This window comes from Plectropomus leopardus, chromosome 19 (assembly GCF_008729295.1).
Source record: "Plectropomus leopardus isolate mb chromosome 19, YSFRI_Pleo_2.0, whole genome shotgun sequence".
NCBI classification, from domain to species: domain Eukaryota; kingdom Metazoa; phylum Chordata; class Actinopteri; order Perciformes; family Serranidae; genus Plectropomus; species Plectropomus leopardus.
Genome location: NC_056481.1, coordinates 24939354 through 24963775, shown reverse-complemented (window position 1 = coordinate 24963775; position 24422 = coordinate 24939354). Strand labels below are relative to the sequence as shown.

Genomic DNA, 24422 nt, shown 5'->3' with positions numbered 1-24422 from the left:
CCACAAATTGCAAAGAATTAGTAAAAGGCTACAAGGAAATTATCTGGAATTTAGCTGGAAGTTATTATTGGGCCACCTGTGCGGGTTGTCCTCTGACTGGAAGGTCAGCGGTTCAATCCCTGCCTCCTCCAGTCAACATGCTCGATCCTAGGGAAAGATACTGAACCCCAAATTGCTCCCAATGCTGCACCATCAGAGTGTGAGTGTGTATGAATGGTCACAGAGTTACAGGTGGCACCTTCAATGGTAGCCTTGACCACCAGAGTGTGAATCTGTTTTTTTTTTTGAAAAGCTAGGGGAAAATGTTTAGGGAAAAAGCTGCGGGGAAAAAATCAATTTAAAAAAACCCTTTTCATAGCTAATTATCATTAGTACATGTTCATAATTATGTTACAGAATTGTTATGTTCTATGTCACTTCCTTTTTTTCCTCCCTTATTTATTTATTTATTTATTTATTCATTTGTACTAGTTTTCTCGTAATTTTCTTGTACTTTTCACTGATTTCTTGGTAATTGGATTTCTTCCTAAGTTGATCATTGCCTTACATGTTTTTGAAAGCCATTTTCTCAGGTTTCAAGGGTTAACTGTAAAATATGTAAGCTCGGTATATTAACTCTCCATATTGTAACTGTTTTAAACTAGCCGATATACGTCAACCACATAATCCTGAAATTCAGTCATGGCTTTTAGTTTGCAGTGTGCCACCCCAACATTTTTAGTTGCCCCATCTGGCCCCCCCTATGACAGATCTCTGGGGGCACCCCTGCTGTGCGAGAGCGCAGTGTTCTGCGGACAGAGGTCTGCACAGCCGCTTCATTTAGAAGTGCTAATGCCAATAACCAGGCTTGCTTTCTTGCTTAGAGGAGGAAGAATAGGAGGAGGGGGGTTTGCAATTTACCAATACTTGACTGAGTTCTGACGCCAGCACTGAAATGATGTAAGAGACGTAGGGAGGGAGAAAGCCGAGAAGGAGGAGAGAAGAAGTAGAGAGAGGGGGGAGGGAGAGTGAGAGAGAGAGAGAGACAGAGAGAGAGAGAAAGAGAGGGGGGTTCACAGCTCTGATATTCTCCTCACTTTCGGAGACCCAGACAGAGAGCAACTCCCCAGCGGGTATCCTAACCGAGGTAGGCTGGCTTTCCACACTCCCACCCTGTGAATATATAAAGAAAAATATCATATATTAAAGTTATATTCGAATTTTATTGGAAACCATCAACAATAATTGTCCTGTATCCACGTTGAGTTGAGTGCGGCGATGGTAGGATGTAATTCTTAACATAAAAATAACATACCGCCACGTTCATTTGGAATATACTGTGTGGGTGTTATCAAGTTGAATGCGTCGTGCAAGAATGATTTTTTTTATGACTAAAATCTGTCAAGTTATTCGGACGTGTAGAAGCCTGCTAATTAATTAATGACGTCCCTGTGACGTGGGGATAATAGCTAATGAGACCGTTTGGCTTATTTGTTTCTCCAGCCTAACTTTGACTCGAGCAGAACTGACTGGGTCTCCAGGAATCAGCACCTTGGACAGCGACGCACTCAGCGGCTCTCTCACGCCGCGCAGCCCGGAGAGAGAGCGCACATCCCGGGCACACAATCAGCTCCTCTCCTGGTCAGGACATGGTGCTCTCCTGCCGCGGTTCCCCGACGGGTCGCGATGGGTTTTAGTTTGTCTATTGCATAAGAACAAGCGAGAGATGCCCTTGATGGCAGCGTGCACAGAGTTGTATCCAGCATGACGGCGGCGCAGGAGACTGAGCGAGCAGGGGAAGACTCGGCGGCGAAACTTACACAAGACTAAACCCGTGCATGCTTATGAACCAGAGTTGAAGTGTCTTTGCCAAAAACATAAGACTTGAGTTCTTCACACTACCATGGGGATAAGGCACCTTTTGTTGCTGCTGATCTACCTGGACCCGCTGTGCGTGCTTAGTGCCGCCACAGGCGTCAAAAAAACCAAGCCGGGTATCAAGAAGCCCAAACCCACTATGGTCCCCACGGTGGTCCCGCAGAAGACCCCGCAGCCGGCGCCCGCCAGAGACCACGACACATGCCTGGGCTACTACGACGTGAGCGGGCAGTATGACAAAATGTTCGAGTGCAACAACACGGACCACCGGTATTGCTGCGGGACGTGCTACCTGCGCTTCTGCTGCGACTACAAGAAAGACCGGCTGGATCAGAAAGCCTGCAAGAACTACCAAACACCGGTGTGGGTGCAGACGGCCGCCCCGTCGCCCATCCCGACCGGTGAAACGTACGATCCGAGCATGGATCAGACCAACACCGCGGTCTATATCACCTGTGGGATCATAGCCTTCATCATAGTGTTGGGAGTGTCGGTCAAAGTTGCGTACGACAAAGCGACAGAGCCGCCTCAGGAAATGAATATACACAGGTGAGTGGCCCTAAGACACTTTATATCTCATATTATGTGAGAGTTATTCCATGGAATGTGTTTGCAGCACAAATATGCACTCTGCTCAATCATTTCTGCAACATGTTTTCCCCTTAGGGACTGTACTTTATTTATCAGAGTAGTGGGGTGGTCGAGGCGTGACTTTTTTATATCATGAGCCTCCAAAGAACTACAAATATTTTCCTTTAGCCTCCCTGAGTGAGTGGGGGGAAGATAAATGGCTCTCTAGCCAACATAAATAACCATATTTCACACTTTCTGGTCATGATAAATGGTGTGATTTGGGCGATTTTTAAAGAAAACATGCTTTTCCAACCCATTTGCCAGTTTGGGGGATGTGAGGGGATTTAACCCTTTGAAACCTGGCTCAACATCATTTTTTGTGCTGTGTTGGTATGCCATTTGACCCTTTAAAAACTGAGAAAATTGGTTTGATTTCTTTCTTAATTATGGTTGGAAAAAGCAATGACCAACTTAGCAAGAAATGTCCCACAAATTACAAAAAATTAGTAAAAGGTGACAATAATTTTTTTTTAAAAGAAAAGAAATAAACAGGAGTATCATTAGTAAAATCATCAAAAAAAATCCAGAAAAGTATATTTATAATTTTAATAATATTACACTTAAAAATTTTTTTTTTGAAAGAAATTAAAAGAACTTTCTCTTTTTTTAAAGGGTTAAGATTAATACAAAAAATTACCATTTGAAGTTGAATGTCTGTTTCCTAAGCCAAATTTTAAAAAACCATTTAGTTTAAGTGCCTCGCCCATTTTACATCGTAAAATCGTAAAGAACAAACAGTTCCTTTGTAAGATAGAAAAAGAAACATGCAAATACCTCATCTTTTGCGATATACATATATAGAGTATGACTGGAGAGACTAATACAGACAAATGTGTAGACCTCTCTGCAGAAAGGGGTCAAAGGTCAAGACTCTTGTCAGAAACAAATCTAGCCATGGGCATAGGTTTCCTTTTCACTGTTTGGATGGCATATGAGAAAGAATTTTTATGCACCCTTTTGTGTCTTTTCTGCATTACCTTTTGATGTAAATGTAAATGTCAGAGTAAAACTCAGCCATTAGTGTAGTGGTAGTTAATAGGGAAGATGTGATAGGTTACCCTGGAGGAAGTGGTTATGCTCTCCTATATACTCCAATGGCTTTTTGGCTGTAAAGCGCCAGAAAAGCGCCACAACAGTAGGTGGGTATAACTGTACCTGCGTATACCCTCTACAATACTGCTGTCTTTAACTTTAATGTTTTCATTGGCCGAGACAAATGTAATGCTCTAAATATTGAGGGGGGCATGCCCTGTGCGTCCCCCCCTCCCGACATCTACGCCCATGCCAGAGCCTACAGGTCAGGGTGTTTATCCCCTGTATCCAAAAAGAGCTAGAAATCAGGCACGCAATGTGTTTGAAATTAATTAACAAATTGTTTTCTGAAGGCAAACTGAGGAGCACTTTTCAGATCCAATTCTATTAGATTTGCAGCAGATGTTAAATCCCAAAGAAGTGTTTCAGCATAAAAGATAAAAATAATTACGGAGGAGTTAAAAGAGAACTATTACAGTGATTGTGGTGCTCAGGAAGAGAGAGAGAGAGAGAGAGAGAGAGAGAAAGAGAGAGAGAGAGAGAGAGAGTGTGTGTGTGTGTGTGTATGCGCATCTGTTCTGTGTGGGAGTGAGAGGGACCGATGGCCAACATGTTTATTGGATGATTGTGGTTTATATAGCTGATACAAGTAGGGCTGGGCGATATGGAGAAAATCATATTTTTTACACTCATATGGATATTGAAACAATATTGAAGTTCAGACTATTGATGCTTTCAGAAAATATTTAGCCTACACAATGAGATTTTTCACAAATAATTATCAATCATGTGGCTGTAATGACCAAGTGAGTAAAAGCAAATTATAGAACATTATGTTGGAATTTCTAACTGTGATACACTACCCTGAAAAGTATCGATATCTGGTACCAATTTCGATACCACAGGAAAAAATTGACATTGAGTGCGTACAACCAAAGCTATAAACATGATGACAACTTTTCTTTTCTTAGTTAGTAGTAGAGAGCAGCAGAATGACTGTAGTTAATTTAACACTACGAAAGAGCAAAAGCGTAGCTAGTACCGAAGTATCGATACTGCAGAAAATGACGATTGAAAATGAAAACAGCAAGTAACAATTATTGTCATAGTTGATTCATCTGTTGGTTATTTTCTTGATTAAAAGATTAAGTGTTTGGAAAATGGTGAAAATGTTGATCAGTGATTCCCAAAGCGCGAGATGACATCCTCAAATGTATTGTTTTGTCCACAACCCCAAAATATTGAGTTTAGAATTAGAGGAACTGGAAAATTTTCCCATATAAGAAGCTAGAATCAGATAATTTGGATTTTTTCTTAAAAAATTACTCAAATCGATTAATCGTTCCAGCTAATGTATGTATCGATAAAACCAATGTTTTTAACTACAGTACTAGTAAGTTCAGAGACTGTAATGCAGCTTTAAAACCAGGAAAAGACAACACTTACAGTATGAAGATATACAAAATCTTATCTCATATCAGGATATATTGATATAATATTGATATATTGGTTAAACGATATATTGCCCAGCCTTAGATATGATCTGTCTTGTTTTTCATTAAAACTTTCAAATCTTAGCAAATTGGCTGATTTTTTTTTAAAAAACATGGGAAGAATGAGCAACTTAACGAGAAATGGCCCAAAAAATTTGTATGAAATTAGTAAAAAGGTACAAAAAAATTATCTGAAATTTGTTTTTTTTAAAAAAAAAAAAGACCAGTAAAACTGCTTAAAGATTAAAATACAAGAAAATTACCCGAAAATAAGCTTAAAAAAGAAAAAAGCAAAAATAATTATAATTTTAAAAAAAACAAACAAACATGTACTTAAGACAGAGGTGAACGTAAAGAAAAATTTGTATTTTTCAATCTAATATTCTAGCTTGTCTTTTTTTTTTACCTTTTACCAATTTTTTTTGCAATTTGCGGGACATTTCTTGCTGAGTTGCCCATTGCATTTTTCCCATTTTTTTTTTCAAATCAAACCAGTTTTCTTCAGTTTCAATGCTTGCGAAAAGCACCTGAATGCAGCACAAAATGATGTCACTCCAGGTACATGTTTGAATGCAACCGCAACCTACATATTTAGCTCATGAAGCAACCAAGTCAAGGCAGCCAGCTGTCAAACATCATACTTCACAACCCGCGCCCCCACTCCTCCGCTGGCTCACCAACCCCCACCCTCCGCACATCAGCACATGGTTGCCTGGTGTATTCAGGTGGGGATTTGACGAGAATGTGTAGCAAAGATGGGATACCACGGCCAGCAATTGCATCTCACCTCCTCAGCTGGCTCCTGCTTCCTCCCGGGGGCCCCGCCATATGAGAGTTATCACACCAGAGTGGACCACATGTTGTAGACTGTACCTACATCAGTGAACAAACGCTGACACACATTATTTCCTCAAGATTGAATAGCTTTTTTTTATTGGATGCATTATTCAACACTTGAGCAATCTTAAGACTGTGAATAATGGATAGTGTTAACGTTGAGGCTGTATCAAGGTCGTGTGACATGCATGCACCGCTGCACATTCAATAAGGAACAGGAAGGGGGGGGTGAAGCTAAAATATTCATTTAAAAGCAAAGGTTATGTCGGTGATACATTTGTCGTACAAAAGCTTTGAGCCGCTGCAGCGCTGCAAAAGTAATTTGATTTCCCCCCTTTTTTCTTTTTTTTTTTCAAAAGCAGCGCCAGAAAAAGCAAACAAACACTTTTTGAACTTTCTTTCATCGTGATTGCTTCTCCCTCTCTTCCATTCTGCCCCCTCGAGGGCTCCATCCTTCCATATGCACCTGGTGCGGTCTGAAAAACATTCAAATTCAACCCAATTAGACAAGATACTCACACACATGCAGTGTTGTTTCTCTTGCAAATGAACACTCGTCATGTTCCCAGACGTAAAAAAAATTAAAAAATCAGAGAAACAGAGCAGCTCTGAATTACTCATAATGGCACAACACTGTCTTAACAATTAGCAGCCATTCGGCGTGCAGAAAACAGACGTGCCATCACTTTGTTTTTAAGTTCAGTTGCACTGAGAGCAAAAAACACCACAAGAAAAGAAACATAGTACAGTATTAACCCTTTGAAAACTGAGCAAGTTGGCTTGATTTCTTTCAAAAAGAAAGATGTTTAAAGTTATGAGGTACAAGAAAATTACCTGAAATTTAACAGAAAAAGTAAAGAAAAAAGAAGTAAAAAAAATAATAAGAAAAAATAAATGTATAAAAATAATATAGATAAATAAATAAAATAGTAATAATAATAACAGTATTAATAATCATAATTATTATTATTGTTGTTGTTTTCTGGATATTTTCCCTTTTTATTATGTTTATCTAATCATTTTTTCCTTTTCCCTCTCTCTCTCTCTTCCCTTTTAATAACTAATTTTCAAGTCTTTTCTTTTCCTGATTTCTTTTAATTTGCAGGATATATCTTATAAAGTTGCTCAATTCCCTTTGAGTCATGCTTTCAAAATAAATCAAAACAATTTGCTCTGGTTTCAGAGGTGTAAATGCATGTGAAAGCCATCTTAACGCTGCACAAGAAAACTGATGGTGTTTCAGGTTTCACAGGGTTAACAGTCATTCTTGTTTTGTCTTTTTGCTTCCAGGGCCCTCGCAGACATCCTGAGGCAGCAGGGGCCCATCCCCATATCGCAATACGACTGCGAGAATTTCGCAGCGATGAACGGCTCGCCCAAAGACAACACACCAGTCAGAACCTCATCCAAGAACCACTACACCCCTGTTCACACCTCCAAATCCAACCACGGTAAGAGCTCTCCTCTCTCTCCCCTCACAAGCATCCACCAGTTTATGTGTCACTGGTCAAACATGGCTTGAAGGCAGCTTTGAAGTGCAACCCTTTGCGCACATCCCTCTAAGTGTGTCTCTGTGTAAAGCTTTTTGCGATACATTGATTATTTCTGTGCAAAATTCTGCATTCCCCCTCCAGAGAGCACCCACTGTGCTCACCCTTTCAGCAGTGTAATCTCCAATGTTAACATCCAGTAATCATCTGATTTGAGCGAGAGAGTGCGAGGGAGAGAGCGACAGGGAAAAAGAGGGGCCTGCTAGTGGAGATAATTACAGGCTGGCAAGGTAGCGTGGCCCCGCAGTCTCTGACAGGCTGGAAGTGATGGCCTCTCAGTCACTCGGTCTGTGAATCAGACGCGGCACGCACGGCGTGATTTAACCTCACGATTCAGAGAGCAGGCGGGAGGCGTAAATTGGTAATATGGCCGAAAAACAAGGAAAAATAGCAGTCCAGGGGAAGGCAGTCAGCAGCGGCAGGTTTCTGGATAGAGCAGGTGTTATCAGATGGGAGAAGGCAAAGACACTCAGAGAGACGCACACAGATGGAAAATAATGAGATATTAGAAACACAAAAAAAGGCAGAGAGATGGAAAAAAGAGTTTGATTTTGCAGCTGTTAAAGCACCAAAATGATGATATGTGTGTGGTTAGCTTATTGAAAGAAGTATTAACACATATAGATATAATACACTGAGGATACTCAACTTACAGCCTGGGCCAAAGCTGGCCGCTGATGGGATGTCAGGTGCCCCCCCCAACCATTTTCTAATTCACAATAAAAATAACGTGTGTCACACTGGTAATTGTTTTGGTACTTTTAGTAAACATAAGGTGCCAGAGTGCATAAAACAGCATTAAAACAAAGTTGTTTATCAAAAAAAGTGCCAGTGGAAGACCCCCCCATATCCCCCACATCCCCAACAGAGGTCCTAGCTAAGCCAGTAACATCCTAAAGTTAGACAAAAGTCCTGAAATCCTGGAAATGACCAACATTCCTTGAAATGACATAAAATCCTGGAAATGTCGTAAATTTCTAAAAACATCCTAAACACCTAGAGACAAACTAAAATCTGAGAAGTGTTCTAAAATCCTGGAAACATCCCAAAATCCTAGAAACGCCCCAAAATCATTGAAAAATCATAAGATCCTAGGAATCCTGTTAATAGACTTAAATCCTAGAAATGCCCTTAAGTCCTAGAAACACCCTAAAATCCTAGATACTTTTGAAAATAATAGAAATGTCCTAAAATTTGAGGGATGTCCTCAAATTCTAGAAAGGTCATAAAATCCTAGAAATGTCTTAAAATCTGAAATATGTCCTAAAATCTGACAAATGTCCTAAAATCCTATAAACATCCTCATACCCCAGAAATTTCCTAAAACCACTGAAACCTCCTAGAATCTGAGAAATGTCCTAAAATCCTAGAAACCTCCATAAATCCTACAAATGTCCTAATGTCCTAGAAATGTTCTAATGTCCAAGAAATGTCCTTGAATTAGAGAAATGTCCAAAAATCCTAGAAATATCCTTGAATCCTAGAAACCTCCTAAAATCCTATAAAAATCAGAATATCCTATAAATGTCCTAACTTCAAAGAAATGTCCTAACATTAAAGAAACCTGCTGATATCCTAGGAAAGTGCAAAAATCCTAGTAACATGATTTAATCCTAGAAACCCCTTAAAGTCCTAGAAACGTTCTTAAATCCTAGAAACTGTATGCGGCTGCTGCGACTGGCCCCTGGCTTCATGTCATTTTGCAAAAGTGGCCCGCCAGCAAAGCAAGTTGTATATCCCTTTAATACACCAAGGAGAATGTGATTTCTGTGGAATGAACTGCATTTATAAAGCCAGTCTCAGCGACCTCTCAAAGTGCTTTACACTGTAAGCACCATTCACACACTGACACACTCATTCATACACGGGTGGCCAAGGCTACCACACAAGGTGCAACCTGCTCATCAGATAAACATTCACACACACACACACACACACACACACACTCGCACATCAATGACACAGTCATCTGGAGCGGCTTGGAGCTCAGTATCACACAGAAAGACACTTCCACATATACACTGCCAGAGCCAGACACTACTGAACTTCTGATCAGTGGATGACCACTCTACCTCCTGAGTCACAGAAGCATTATGGGGTGAAACAAAAACACACATCTCCAGATCTGCACATTTTGAATCTTTGAGTGAAACCGATGGACTCATTTTCCCTTTCTGGCAGTGTTTCCCAGCCTTTTTCCTTAAGGGAGCCCTTCTCTGTGATTGAGTAACTGATGACCCCTGGCTAAATGACATTATTATGAATAATTCACATTATATTCAGTGCATGACAACAGTACAGAACAACAGATAAACTGTATAATTAACCTAAATAGCGAATGCAATAACTGCAGGAAGTTTTTGGAAGCGATTTTGATGAATTTTGGGGTGTGACTGTTGCCTCAAATATGAGTTTTCCTGGTAGGTTTACAAACCTTTTTATAAGATTCTCTGTATGTTATTACATTTTCTTCACTTTTAACATATGTAGAGGTCTTATAGGCGTCTTTTTTGTTGATTAATTCAGTGAGGCTTTCTTTTTTTTTTTTTTTTTTAACCAAAAAAGCTTTCTTACATCCCTTAAAATAAAAAAAGCCCCACTTTGATGCTTTTGTGACCACCAGTGGGGTTCCTGACCCCCAGGTTGGGAACCAGTGCTTCATGGCATTCCTGTTTTTCACAAGACAGTGATGAGCACAATGATCCCTTGTTTCTTTATGTATTATTTCAGTAGTTTTAAAAAATACATACTCTATGAAGGACACAGAATACAGAAAAACCTCTATCTTGCTTTTGCTCATGAAACAGAAATGACACTGCGTGTTCTGCACATAAGAAAGACAATACATTTGTATGTTATTCTATCCTGTTCCGTACTTCCTCCCTCCACCACAAAGCAGTAAACTTCATCCAGAATAGCAAATATCGATCATTCTTAGTACATGAAAAATCCATCCTATAAGGACATAGAGTGTGTGGTTTCTGTGCTACTTTGAAAAGACCCAAACCAGGGTCCTTACAGTTCTTTAGTAAGTCAACAGAAAAATTAACAGTGTCATCATTTTAAATTATAATACCTCTCTATCAATGCGCATGGTTTTCCTCAGAACCTTGCTGTAACTGAGCAGCATTGCTAACTGGAAAATCTCACTTAAAGGTGCTGTATGTAAGTCGGGAGAAAGATCATTCCAAAATTGTCTTTCAAATGCCTTTCCCAAGCTATTTGACCCTTTGAAAACTGAGCGCATTGGTTTGATTTCTTTCAGAAATATAAAGAAAAATGAAATGACCGACTTGGCAAGAAATGTCCCACAGAAAAATTGCAAGGAATTAGCTAAAGGGGATGAGAAAATTGCCTAAAAATTAGTTTAAAAAAAGGGGAGTATATTAGAAAATTATCTAATAAAATAGGGGAAAATGTCCAGAAAACTATATTTATAATTACAATATTCTTTTATTTGAGATTATTATAGTAGAGAAAAATTGCTCCTTGCTTACTCCCCATGTTTTTGAAAGAAATCCAACCAAGTTGCTCAGGTTTAAAAGGGTTAATTAAGACTTTCTATTGTATGCAGTCCAGGGTCAACTGCATGTTTAATGGCCTCTGCAGGTTATGACAGAGCTGCTGCAACATTCCTGAAACATCACTGGACACCCTTCATGTAGCTGTTAGGGTTGATCGGAGCAACAGGACAGCGGAAATATTTTTGCGTCTTGTTCTCTAAATAATAGATGGGTGCATACTTTCAGCTTTATTTGGGCATACAGACCCGCGTGTGTCATGTAAAGTTGGCCTCTTTCTGCCACATTGCCACCTATCAAACGCTGGGAACATTTTCTCGCAGCTCAGCGTTGGTCGCGACCGCAGTCTGCTGTTCATTCACTTCCTGTCTCCCTCACTCATTGGCTGCATTAGTCTAATGGTCACTCGCCGGGCGTGCAGGGGACACGGCTGATACGCATGTGGCAGCGCGACCTTGCATGCATTAAGTAAAGGTCACTTTATCTGTCTATCTCTCCTCGGCTGTGGCGATTTTGCCTGCTCGCACACAATTGCTGCAAAGAGAACACAACTCGGGCTCAGCTCAGTCTACCACAGCCAGGCCCCCCTTTCATCAGGGACCACAGCAGTCCTGATGGGCTTGGACATGAAAGGCAGTGACAGCCTGGGTGAAAGCGTGGTTAATGTGTGCATATAAATTGGGAGCTCCGCTCGATGCCTTAACGGGCTCCAAGGTGCTGAGGAGAGGGAACCGGCTCGCTCTCATAGAAAATGCATATTCATGTGCGCCTAAATGGGCATTTGGCACAGAGCGGGGAGGCAGGCCTCTTAAGGAGAGGGTCCTCGGCTGGAGTCATCACCACACTCCACATCCAGAGGCTTTTTGAGACACTTTTAAATGAGGTGGAGAGACCTCATAAAGCAAGTGGCTAAAGGGCCCAAGAGGATCCTATCAACTTGTGTCAAGAGTGGGAATAACATCCATTTCTCCTTTGATCCTCAGCATGCAATGATGCCCAGTCGCTCTCAGCGGTAATCACATCCTCACCAAACTTCTTTCATCCTCTGAGCTTTGTTTAGGCTCAATTCTAAAAATACATGCTGATTTATTCTTTATTTCCCCCCACATTGCCTTGTGTTGTGACATGGTACCCTTGGTGCACTGCAAAACTTCCCCCTGCATTTTTAGAACGATATATTCCCTTTCAAAAAAAGAAAAAAAAAAAACACAGCCCTAAAGCAAAAACAGTACAGACAGCATAATATGATACCAGCGCAAGTGCTGCTATTTTTATTTGCATCCACTCTGCATTGTTGTGGGCTCAGATCCTCTTTTAGGTCGGGGGTGTAAACACAGAGCGCCCCACGGCCACAACAAGGAGCAGACCTTGAAAGGGAGGAGTAGATACCTTTACAGGAGTTCGCCTTTGGTTAAAGTAAACAATAACCGCTTCTCTGAGTAATGCAGTTTGGCCCACAGCTCTCCTCAGATGAAGTTGATTTATTTAGCGCGCACCACAGGCAAAGATTTGCCTTTTTTTCCTCCCTTTTTTGTTGCTTGGTTTCCTCTCTGACGTGTTCTTAATGCGCAGAATGATGAAATATAGTTTTCAGGTAGTGCAGAGAGGAGCTACCCCCCCCCCCGTGTCAGTTTACTCAACAGAAACCAAAGAAAAAACAATTACTCCTTATATAGCAGTTCTAGCAACAAAAAAAAAGAATAGGCAAATTGGATTATGAGTTATGGGGCGCTGTGTTTACCGCACCAGAGGAATCAGAACGTTGGAGTGTATGCTCGTTCAGAGGTTGAAAAGCCTTCAGCCAGCATCTATAAGTGTCTGGGCTCCTATACAGTACTGGAGGGATTTGAGCAGTCGCTTCATTTAGTTTGAGATGAGCAGCCTCCCATGCTTAAAGGTCAGCTGCTGTGGACAATTAGAGGTCGTGATGATAGAATAACATTTCCAGCTTTTTAGCAGCTTTGACATGACCTTCAGATATTTTTAAAGCACAATTTGGGTGTGTGGCCGTGTGTGTGTGTGTGTGTGTGTGAGTGTATACGAGTGCGCACTGTAAAATCTGACGAGTTAATCTTCCTTAAAATAATCTTGGAAACAGATTGCCTTGAAAAAGGAAAGTAAAGATAACTATAAATCTTAATTTGCGTTTAAATGTGTTTACTTGAAATTTAGCTGTATTCACTTGATTTTATTAAGTTGTTGCAACCTATAAATGACAAGTCAAGTCAATTTTGTTTATAAAGCCCATTATCACATATCACAATTGGCCTCAGAGGGCTTTACAGCATACAACATCCCTCTGTCCTTAGTCTTAGTCTTAGCGTGAGGGAAAAACTCCTCCCCAAAAAAACCCATAAAGTGAAATTACATTGTTTTTTTATAATGTATAATGTCAGCGACTTCAGTAAAAGAGGATGTTGCCAGTGATGAATTAGGAGATCTACGAGTTCTGTTTTGTTAACGTGTTTTAAAAATGCAAATATGATTTACTGGTTTGCAACCAGCATGCAGATATATATCGCACAGTATACTTGGTTTAGTTAAACCAAGCTAAAATTAATAAAGATTGATTTCATGAACCCTTTGAAACCTGGATCAACATCAGTTTCCTTGTGCAGTTGTTAGACGCCTTTCACGAGCTGTTTGAGCCTTTGAAACCTGTATTGGTTTGTTTGATTTCTTTCAGAAGCATGAGGAAAAAGGCAATGACCAATTTGGCAAGAAATGACCCAAAAATTGCAAGAAATTAGTTAAAAGTGACAAGAAAATTAGCTAAAACTGAATTTAAAAAAGGGAGGATTACTAGAACCCACCACCCCACACCCCCAAAAAAATATAAAAGGGAAAAATGCTCAGAAAACTATTACAATTAATAACACTATATTTAAAATTGTCACAAAGTGCCCGGGCAGAGCAGGTGTCCCATGTACAGAGGCTGTGTCCTCGCCGCAGCAGCCGCGGGTTAGAGTCCAGCTTCGGCCCTTTGCTGCATGTCATCCCTTCTCTCTCTCCCCTTTTCACGCTATATCTGTCCTATGAAATAAGGCAATGAAAAAGCCCCAAAAATATCTTAAAAAATAGAATTAAATAAATAATGTCACAAAAATTACTATATATTTTAATACATTCATTTTTCAGCACTTATTTTGTCGTTTTACTTTTTTTTTGGGGGGGGGGCATATCTTGTTAAGTTCCACATTGCCTTTGCTCAGGTTTTCTTAGGGTTAAACCTGTCACTTTTTTAGTTGCAACAACTTCACAAAATTGAGTGAATAGAACTAAATTTTAAGCTAACTTAGGAATTAGATATAAGGTTTACATATATTAAGATTAATAGTTATATTTACTGAAATTTTTCAAGGCAATTTGGTTTCCTGGATTTTTTCAAGTAAAAGCAACTTGTCAGATTTTACAGTGTGTGCGCTCTCTGAGAGCAAAAGTTCTGCCTAAATAACAAAACAGTGATTTAATTACTCTAATTATTCGCCAAAAGGCACTTTTATAATCACATTCAGCGAGCGCTCCCGCCCCGCACACACACATAAAACACCTCCCTCCTCTGCCTCCAACCGCCCTCCAATTAATCGTTAAAGCGTGCAGGTATAACATCTCCGCTGTGACCTCGCCAGCTCCCCATTGGCCACATAATCATCCCCCACATGTTAAAAACAACATTCCTATGCTGACTGCATCAACATGTTTAATAGAAGCTTCCTCCTGAGTGCACCTGTGTTAAACCTCAGCATCTGAGAGACCCCGCCTAATTGTCTCCTGCCCTAGATCTCATTATTGCCCCTTATTATACAGCTGGACCTTTTGCCCCCCATGGGTGTACATGTGTACGTGTGAGTGGGGGGGGGGGTTCAGGTGTGGAGGCAGGGATCCATCAGCATCTCTTTCCAGCAGCAGCGCCTGTTAATTATGGTCTGGTGTGAATCAGGACTTGCTGCACTGCACCATTAGTTTCATGAGAGTTCAGGGGCAGGGTTAAAAGAAAAGGGGGCATGTATTTGCCAAGATGGCATTTAAAGAGCGCGCATCTCAGACCGAGAGAGGATGATAAAGATATGAGGATATGCAACGGCGAGCTCCAGCTGAGCGACTTTATCGAGATGATGTACACAGCTCCGCGTCCACTCCAGCAGATCGGCATCTGATAATGCTATAAAATCAGTATGGCATGTAAATTACCCCTGCCCGGCTGTGTTAAAGCTTAATCGACCTTGGAGTCGGGTAACCTCCCCGATGCCAGCCGCACAGTACCACATCCGGCCGGTTCATGATATAATTATCGTATTATTCACATTTTTCCCCACTCTCCGAGGTAATTCAGAGGTGTAGGTGTCCAGTGAAGAAGTCTGATTAAAAAAGTATTACCATATGAATCCTCAGCGGCGCCTGTTCATTTCCATGGCACGTCGTTGAGGTGAATGTCACGATTTTCTTTGTATCAAGGACGATAAATTCATAATGCGTAGCCTTCCCCCTGCAGGCTCTTCATGCTACCTCACCTTAATGAGCTGGGAATGGGAGCAGGAGAAAGGAGGGGATTGCTTTTGAAGGGTCTCTCCGATTCGAGGGTTGTCGCAGTGGGTCGTGGAGTGGCCTACCAATGACAAAGGTGACAAAGGAAGACAACAATAGCGTGTGTTGGTGTGTCAGACACAGACTCACGAGTGTGATGGAATGGGAAAATAACCCCAGCAGATAGTCTATCTGCAGCCATGACAGAGGCGCAGGGAGAAGTGTGATTGAGTTCAAAGTGCATTGGTACGTGGGTGGTTGAAACATATTGCTTGGTTGCGCTGTGTTTGCTGGCACGGTTCACTTTTCCACCATTTCCCCTCTTATCTGTGCTTGAGGGAAAGACACCACAGGGAAGTTCTCCATTTGACACCAAGAAAAAGACACAACTGGGGCCACTGAGAACATGAAGGAAAAAAAGCCCACACACAATTTTCTTATCTTTAACAGGGGCTCTGGTGGACTCTATATAAGCTTAGTGTTCTCAAGCTTTTGCTTGTCATCTCCTGAAGTTGAATTCTTGTGGTTACAGCTGAGATGATTGGTTGAAGAATTGGCCGGTCTGTTCACAGAAAAATAATCAGCAGCTATTTTGACAAATAGTTTAGATTTGATGCTTTGCTTTGTCTGAGGAAAGTAAAATAAATATATCTTAAAGGAGAAATACAAAATGTTCTCACTTTTGCAAATATAGTACCACGGTCAGTACTCCTAATGTGTCAAACCACCACATTCTCATCCCAACTTGACAAATATCGCTGCTTGGTCAGTGCTGTTCACGTCTACATATTACGTGCTACATGACTTTTGGCATTGATGCGTGATGCCATAATCACGGACCAAGCAGTGATTTGGCAGTTTAGGATTGAGAACTGGCTGGTTAAAACTCTGATGCTGTAGCATCTGTTTTGGATGCTCAGGGACGACGTGTCAGTTCCTGCTTGTTACATGAAGAGGATCTTTTCAAATTAAACTTTCTTTTAGAAAAAACACAGTTTGGGCTACAATAACCATGTTTGGTTAACTTAAGTAACTTAACGCACATGATAGGTGATGTATGTCTATGATGCTTTAAGTAACCCTCTAGCATTAGTTTTGGACGCTCATGTCAATTTCTGCTCGTTACATGCACAATGTCCTTGTCCAATGACCAAAACTACTTGAGGTTTAGGCAAAGAGCAACTTTGTCAGGTAATGTATGTCATGTGACATGTAAGTCTTACTGAAATGCACTGATGTGCAATCCTCTTGGCAGATTCTGATTTGCAATTTTTTTGATTTTCTGTCTTTCTAAGAATTAAAACTGACAGCGTACACAAGTATTTTTGTCACTTTTCTTCAAATTCACTAAAAATTTGACCTGAAAAAATAAAGTTGCGGGTATGATATCAAATCTGAGTGTCTTAAAATTAAATTAAATAAAATATTAAATAAAATTAAATATTCACAAAAATCTGAGTGAAAATAACTGTTTAATTCAATTGAAAAACCTACTTCAAACCAGCTCATTTGGCTCCACAAGTCCTTAGCATGTGGGGGCGTGGTCACATCATGTTTGATTGACAGCTGTCTTTCTGTGACTGTCAGAGTGACTTTACCTTTCTGATAAGCACTTGCGCTAAAACGTTTTGCTAACACGGAATAAACTACCGAATCTATCAAACGGAAACTAACTGGTAAGGAAACTAACTAGACTAAGTAGACACCAGGTAAGACCACCCAAATCTGTGTTTTTATTTAACTAGACCCGAATAAGGCGCTAATCGTTCTAGCATATTCCATGCACTTAGATAAATCGGTTAGCATTAGCATTTTTATGTAAAACTTTTTAGCCTGTTGTCAATTAAGTTACCCAAGTGGTCTGTTAGTTACCGTAACTATTCGGGTAACAAACAGACGAGAGTAGACAAAAAGGCAGACACGCCTGTATTTGTTTATTGAGCTACACCTTCCGGACTAAGAAGCTAAGTGTTTTAGCATCTGTCATTCACCTACGTGACACGGTTAGCATTAGCTTTACTATGCTGGGAGAGCCTCCTTATGAGTGATTGATACAGACTTGTGTGGTGTCCTGCAGTCTGTCAGTAAGTTTAGCACAGCAACTGGTGTTATAAAATAACATTGTGATCAATGTTAGTATACTCGCCTGACATGCTTTATAGTTAAGTCTGCTTGCTTCCTACAGCTAATAGATGTATATACTAAAATGTGCAAACACTAAAAGTAAATGATAGCTACTAGGAACAAAATAACGAAATGTATACATTTTTTGACAGTCATTTTTTGGAAATTTTGCAAGCTTTCTGCTATTTCTGCTGCCTGGAAACATCACGCAAAAGTCACAACTCGCCAACTTGGGTATCATCAGGATTTTTCCAATTTCCCACTCTTAACTATGACATTGGAGGAACTCGTAAGTACAGTAATATACAGTATACAGTGATATTTCCGAGGAGCAGGAGAAAGCAGCAAAACAGTAGTCATTACTGTCTGTTGCTGTTTGTGACATTAACCATCTTGCAGCAATTACATTTAAATCTGATCCACACAGGATCAGCTATTTCTGAGACTGATTGTCATGGCTGATCAAATACATGTAAATATATTAGTCAGACTCGAAATTGAATTTCTTGAAGTCAGACTAACACATCTAGATAATGCGGTTGGAAGTTGATTTACTCTTTCGCCGCAAGCAGACTTAAACTGGCTGGGGCGTTCTGCACACAGAACTGTTGGTAGTTGAGTTGCATTGTAATTGATTTAGGTGCCTGGTTGACCATATCTTTGATCTCTGGTCTGAGTATTACTACACAGAACATTGCCATTGGTTGCACCTTCTATGGGTCAACCCGATAGTATTTTTTTGTTCCTAATTTACTTCAGTCAGTGCTGTTAATCACCAGTATAATGTGAAAATGTGGTGCTGGAATCATGTGCATGCAAATTTTCTGCATGACAATTATGCACAATGAGTGTAGTGCAATTTATAAATGTTGCCATGTTACCATCTTTAAAGAAATCTGTGCTTGGTGTGAGATGACAAGGTTAAACTATCAAGTAACTCATGACATAAAAAGTCAAATGTTTAACTGTTTAATTTTGTCTTTACATGTACATACATGTTTTTTCTCTTCTTGTGAGCCCTCAGATGTGTCTTGCACCACCACGGGCAGGTCCCGATCCCCATCTCAGGAACCACTGTTTTAGCCACTGCTAGTTTACCAATTATAAGTGATCCGAATACTGACGCTGTATTAATGTCTACTTGACTAATTGTATCTGTGTGTGTATGTATTTGATCAGGTCTCCACTATGGGAAGGAGAGCGTCCGCAGCAGTGGAGGCGCTGACCTTCACAACTTCATCTCCTCTGGCTTCGTGACGCTGGGTCGAGGCCATCAGAAAGGTAAAGTACCTTTTCTTTCTTCCTGTCTTTTTTTCTCTGTCCTCTCACACGAGATTGAATTAACTCTTCTTATCTATGAACACTGTGCCGTATCCTCCCTGAATGCTAAAGCGACCTGCGTAATGTTCCACTTGGTATACTTGTGATCAACAACAAGACACTGGCGGAGGTGAAATGTTTCCAGATTCAATTTCCCTCCCAAGCAATTCACATGAACTCCTGCCTCTGCATTTCGCAATTAAATACAGGCCAACACACACTTACTGCTGCTGATGGGCGACGGCGGGGTGGAGAAGGTGACTCCGTACTCACACACACACACACACACACAGACATGCAGCATTAGTCGGGGGGCAGAGTTTTCCCATGGGTAATACACTGATTAGTATGCAGCCATGTTGGCCGAGCTCCTGTGATTTATTCCCATCCATTTGGGCTCCACAAATCAGACCCTGTGTGTGTGTGTGTGTGTGTGTGTGTGTGTCACCTCGCGGGGGTTGCAAGGCGAACTCCTTTACCTGATACTGCTTTCGAATGTTTAATTGAATGTGTTTGTGCCAGACCGAGAGTGCTTGTAATGTTTCACGCCGGCTGAATCCCTTTAGTAAAAGTCTACATGATTTAAATTTGATGTGGTTGCACCGCTACATCCGTATTCCCCCACTTCCTCTTTGCTGATCTCCTGTTCATCATCCCAATCACAGCAGCTGATGACCTGTTGGTGCTGTAATAAATACCAGCTCAGATTTTAGATTTTGCTCGGCAGGCTTCTCCACCAGCAGAGTTCGACTTTTGCAAAGTATCACAGCTTTGTTTCTGAGTGCACAAAGAACTGCAGGGGCCTGGAAGCGTCTCTCCACTTCTTTTTTTTTTTTTTTTAATGGGGAACCATCGTATTTATGTTTACATGAAATTAGCTGTTTTTCTCCTTGCTTTTTGCTTCCTTTGTTTTCCTCCCCAGAGGGGGTCTATTTCACAATGGTATTCATATGCAGCCAGAAAAAAACCCTCTTCTGATTTGCTCTGAAGTCCACCGCACCCCTCCACCCCCTGCATCTCTAGCCCAGATGAGAAATGAGGAAAAAATGATTACGTCTTATGAATCCTGGATTCTTTTAAATAGATTTTCTCCTCTGTACAAAGATCATAACAGCATCACTCCGGCTTCTCTTGCTATATACTTGTCACAACAACAGCATGGGGTATGGTTTAGCGTTCAGCATCTGTGCAGTGAAATCTGTGTTTTCTTGCAGCGGGTAGCCTTTGATTCCTCTGCTGCGAAAACAAATGAATCGTGACAGATTGAGATCTTGGAAGGGTCTGCTGACGCTAAGATTTCTCACAAAAAAAAAGTATGTGAAGCATGTGCACTTCCTTAACAGTATTCTTCTTTCCAACGTCTCTGTTCGTTCGTGCCCAGAGGCAGGTATTACTGTGGATTGAATTCGAAAATCAATGAAACCCTGGACTGAAGTTTGGTTCGGGTATTGTTGCTGCTTGGTATTATCTTTCGCATTTCACGAGCGTACAATCACTTCAGGGTGGTGGAGGGAAACTAACAGTTTAACCAAGCCTCCCCCGCTCTCTCATAGTCTCTGTACAAGCACTCATATGCACAAAAAGCAGAATGGCTTTAGCTCCATAATACAGCACTTCTCTTCTTGACTGATTGAAGGATATCAATTGCTCTTACCTACAGTGTATTCAGTGTTTTTGATCACACAAAGCCTTTTATGCTCCTGGTTTAATGATTTACAAATACATCACTTGATCCTGGCAGCGAATTTATCCAAAATCTGCAGATGGATTTCAGTGTCCAGCGCGGTGAAACTGTGGGCCGATGTGAACTCACAGTGCTGAGATGGAGTCATGTTAAGGTTAACAGCAAGTAAACAGTGCGGTTGAATTTAAATCATACCGAGCTTCATTATTTTTGAAGAGGTTTGCACAGCTTGATTTGCTCTGGCAGAGAGTATCAATGCTGGGGGAAAAAAAAGAATGTGAACAAATATTCACTGGTCGGTCAGTGGAAAAATTCAGTTTCCACACCAAGTTGGAAACAGATGTTGTCTTCTTCAGTTGTTTTTTTTGCTTTTGCTACACTGACGGAACAAGGTTTAGGAGTCATGATGTAGTCCTCTGGCTTTCGTAAGCGTGGTGTCTCTGACGGTGCTTAATTATACAGGCAGAAAGTGTGTTTGGTTGTTAATTATATGGCGAGTCGTGTGTGTGTGTGTTGCAGTGCAGCCCTTGGGGAGGACAGGTGAGGTCAGAGAGTGTTGCTGAGCGTCAGAGCAGCTGGATGCTTCGCATCTGTGTTGCGAAGTACAAAACAACCCTGTGCTGAACTCTAAATGAGATCTGCCACGAGCGCCAGGGTGGGAAACTAAAACCCAGCCTCTCACATTGCAGTCCAAGAGTTATTCTGTAATGTATCTTTTTGGTGTACTAACCTTCCCCTCAGCTTACCCTCTTTAATTGTACTTTAGTTAGTGGTGTCCTACATTTCCCCAAATGCCTTTCAGCAACCTTTTAAAAGGGTTATGAACTTATTGTGGCCATATCCAGGGTACACAGAGATGAGGTTTTCGTCTTTGTCCTAATTTCATACTGCATACTAACTCTAACTATGTGTGTTTATACTGGAAAAGTTTTAAAAAAAGCTTTTAATGTATGCAGCTTTAGGAAATGTATCATTAATGGAGCAGTGTTGTCGAAATGCCTTATAAAAATTGTTGTACCCCATAGCTGACTTAAATTATCTCAAGCTCAGTTGCCAGAATAAAATGTGGGCATTGTGTGTTGCTGAAAACCACAGATGTGTTATGTTTGTATGTTACACATTTCAGATCACATGTATCACAGCTGAGTTTGTTGATGGTGGATGGGCGAGTCACTTAGGTGAGATGACTGCTAAGCAGCTGACAGCAGCAGATCATTGTCCTAATTAGTAGTAATTTTAACAGACATTTCCATCATTTTTTAGAGACAAAAGGGAGTATTTTCAGAATGAGAGACTGGGATATGTCCAGTTGTGTTTGTAGTGACAAAAACAAATTGTTGTTTTATGTTTTTATGAGCGGACATTTCCAGCGTTTTTTGTAGTGAGAAAAACGTTTTTTTAACGAGAGGTCAGGACATTTCCAGCCTTGCTTGTAGCGTTAAAAGCGGGCATTTTTAACAACAGTATGTGACATTGCCAGCTGTGTTTGTGGTGTCAAAAGGAAGAATTTTTCATGAGAGGTTCGACATATACAGCTGTGTTTGTAGTGACAAAATAAGGTGTTTTTTAACATGGGCTCAAGAGTTTTTCAGCTGTGTTTGTAGCAAAAAAACAAAAGTGGTATTATTTAGCAAAAGATCGAGAAATTTACAGCCTTGTTTGCAGCATCAAAAGCAGACATTTTTTGTAACAGTTTGGGACATTTTCAATTGTCTTTGTAGCGAATAAAACTTTTCTTTTTAAGGAGAGGTCAGGACATGTCCAGTTGCATTTGTAGCAACAAAAGTGGGTATTTTTTAACTGGACGTCAGGATCATTCCAGTCATGTTTGTACTGACAAAAGCATGTTTTTTTTTCAATGAGGGGTTGGAACATTTCTAGCCATTTTTACAAAAGCAGTTTTAAAGAAAAAAAAAAAAAATGAGATTGGGGTATTTCTAGCCTTGTCGGCAGCATCAAAAGTGGGCATTTTTAATAACAGTTTATGAAATTTCCAGCTGTTTTTATAGCGGTTTTATAAAAGTGGGTGTTTTTTTAATGAGAGGCCAGGACATTTCCAGCTGCTTTGTAGCAACAAAAGTTGGCATTTTTAAACAACCAGTTGGTACATTTCCAGTTGTGTTTGTAGTTACAAAAATGGATATTTTTTAAAAAGGGAATGGGACATGTCCAATTGCATTTGTAGTGACCAAATCTGTATTATTTTAATAAGAGTTGGGGACATGTACAGCCACATCTGTAGCAACTAAAGCAGGTATTTTTTCAGTGGGAGGTTGGACATTTTCAGCTTTGTTTGCAGCGTCAAAAGTGGGTAGTTTTAACAAGAGTTTGGGACATGTACAACTGTGTTTGTAACAACAAACGGGGGTATTATAAGCCAAAACATGATGTTTTCCTAACAGTTAGGAATCAGGAATTTGAAAACTGCTTGCCTAAGGATGTTGTTTATCTTGTTAAAAAAAAAAACTATTTCACATGTGGGAAATTTAAATATAGGCAAGCAACCCAATTATCAGAATAAATGTTGTGATTGTGTCTCACAACCTGCATATAGTGTCTATGTTGAAACTTTCTTTAAGTTTCAGTTTTCAACTATATGTTGTCACAGTGCTGTGGTTCACATATGGTTAGATTTAGACACAAAAACTATTTTGTTAGAGTTAGTAAAACATCATGTTTTGGTTTAAAATACCTGGTTTGGTCTCTACAAATACGGCTGGTAACGTCCCAAAAACCCCTGCTGTTGGTCTGCTGCTGTCTGCTCGGCAGTCATCTCGTCTTGATGTCAAGCCATCCTCTATCATGTCCTGCTCCTGATAAAAACAACGTCACTCATGTACACGTAATCATATGAAACATACAAATATAACATATCTGTGGCTTATAGATACAGTAGAAGCACATTTATGTCTAGTAAATTCACACATTAATGTCTTATTGTAAATATTCAACACGGCATGTGGAAACATCGATTTCACACATGCTTGTTTAAAATGCATCTCTTCCAGTCAGCATCAGTAGTGGCTGTATATCAGCGGTCTGTGCTGTTGTAGGATGCTGAATGAATCATCACATTGTGCTACATTTTATGGGAGGAGATCGAGGAGCATGTAAGAGAGAGAGATATGAGAGGCCTTTTCTCCGTTTCATTCACATGCACATGGGTATTTTATAATGTAGTCCACTTCACACCAGCTTACAGAGCGTTCACGTCAGCTCAGATGGAGCGGAGCAATGTGACATTTTGTTGACAAACCAGCAGACGAGCTTTTTGTGTTGGAACATTTCATTTCTCCATGACTCTTTCTGAAACCTTCTGCGACTTTATAGAGTCAGGTGTAGTGTGAGGGTGGGTTGCCATCTGTTCCCTGCATGTTCTCCCTTCGTTCAAACTCCCAGGTTTGTTGAAACAGTGATGAACATCCAGAAATACTGGCTGCAGAGGTGGTTTGGGGAATTTGGAGTAAATGTTTTCTTTTTTTTTTTACTTTTGGGCAAGATTTAATGGCACAAAGAACACAGGGTTACTTTTGTTTGTTAGTTATGTTTTTTTTTTTTAAATCCCTCAACATTTTTGAACTCCAGCCTAGTGTTTTCCCTGAGTGACAGTATTTTTCGTAAAGTTAAACTTTATTTAGCATGCACAGCTGCTTACCTTGCCCCTGTCCCCTCAGCCATCTGTCCAGATCGATGCACCGCCTCACACATTCCTTTGCTCCTGTGTATTCTGTTGTCCTCTTGTCCAAAATTAGGAGGCAGCAAGGTTGAGGCTTCTGTCAAACTGAGCCAAACTAATGAGGATGCTCACTGATCTGTTGTGTGTTTGTGTGCTGCTGTCAGATGGGAC

General features: G+C 40.5%; 1 protein-coding gene across 1 annotated transcript in view; it reads left to right on the top strand.

Moving 5' to 3' along the window:
- Nucleotides 1–1836: 1836 nt before the first annotated feature.
- The window catches only part of LOC121958945 (protein shisa-6), a 90378-nt gene continuing 67792 nt past the window's right edge, over nt 1837–24422 (top strand). The window contains exons 1-3 of the mRNA XM_042508130.1: nt 1837–2406; nt 7143–7303; nt 18751–18852. Of these exons, the coding sequence (XP_042364064.1) occupies nt 1883–2406; nt 7143–7303; nt 18751–18852 (787 nt within the window). The 5' untranslated portion in view covers nt 1837–1882. The remainder of the gene's footprint in view (nt 2407–7142; nt 7304–18750; nt 18853–24422) is intronic.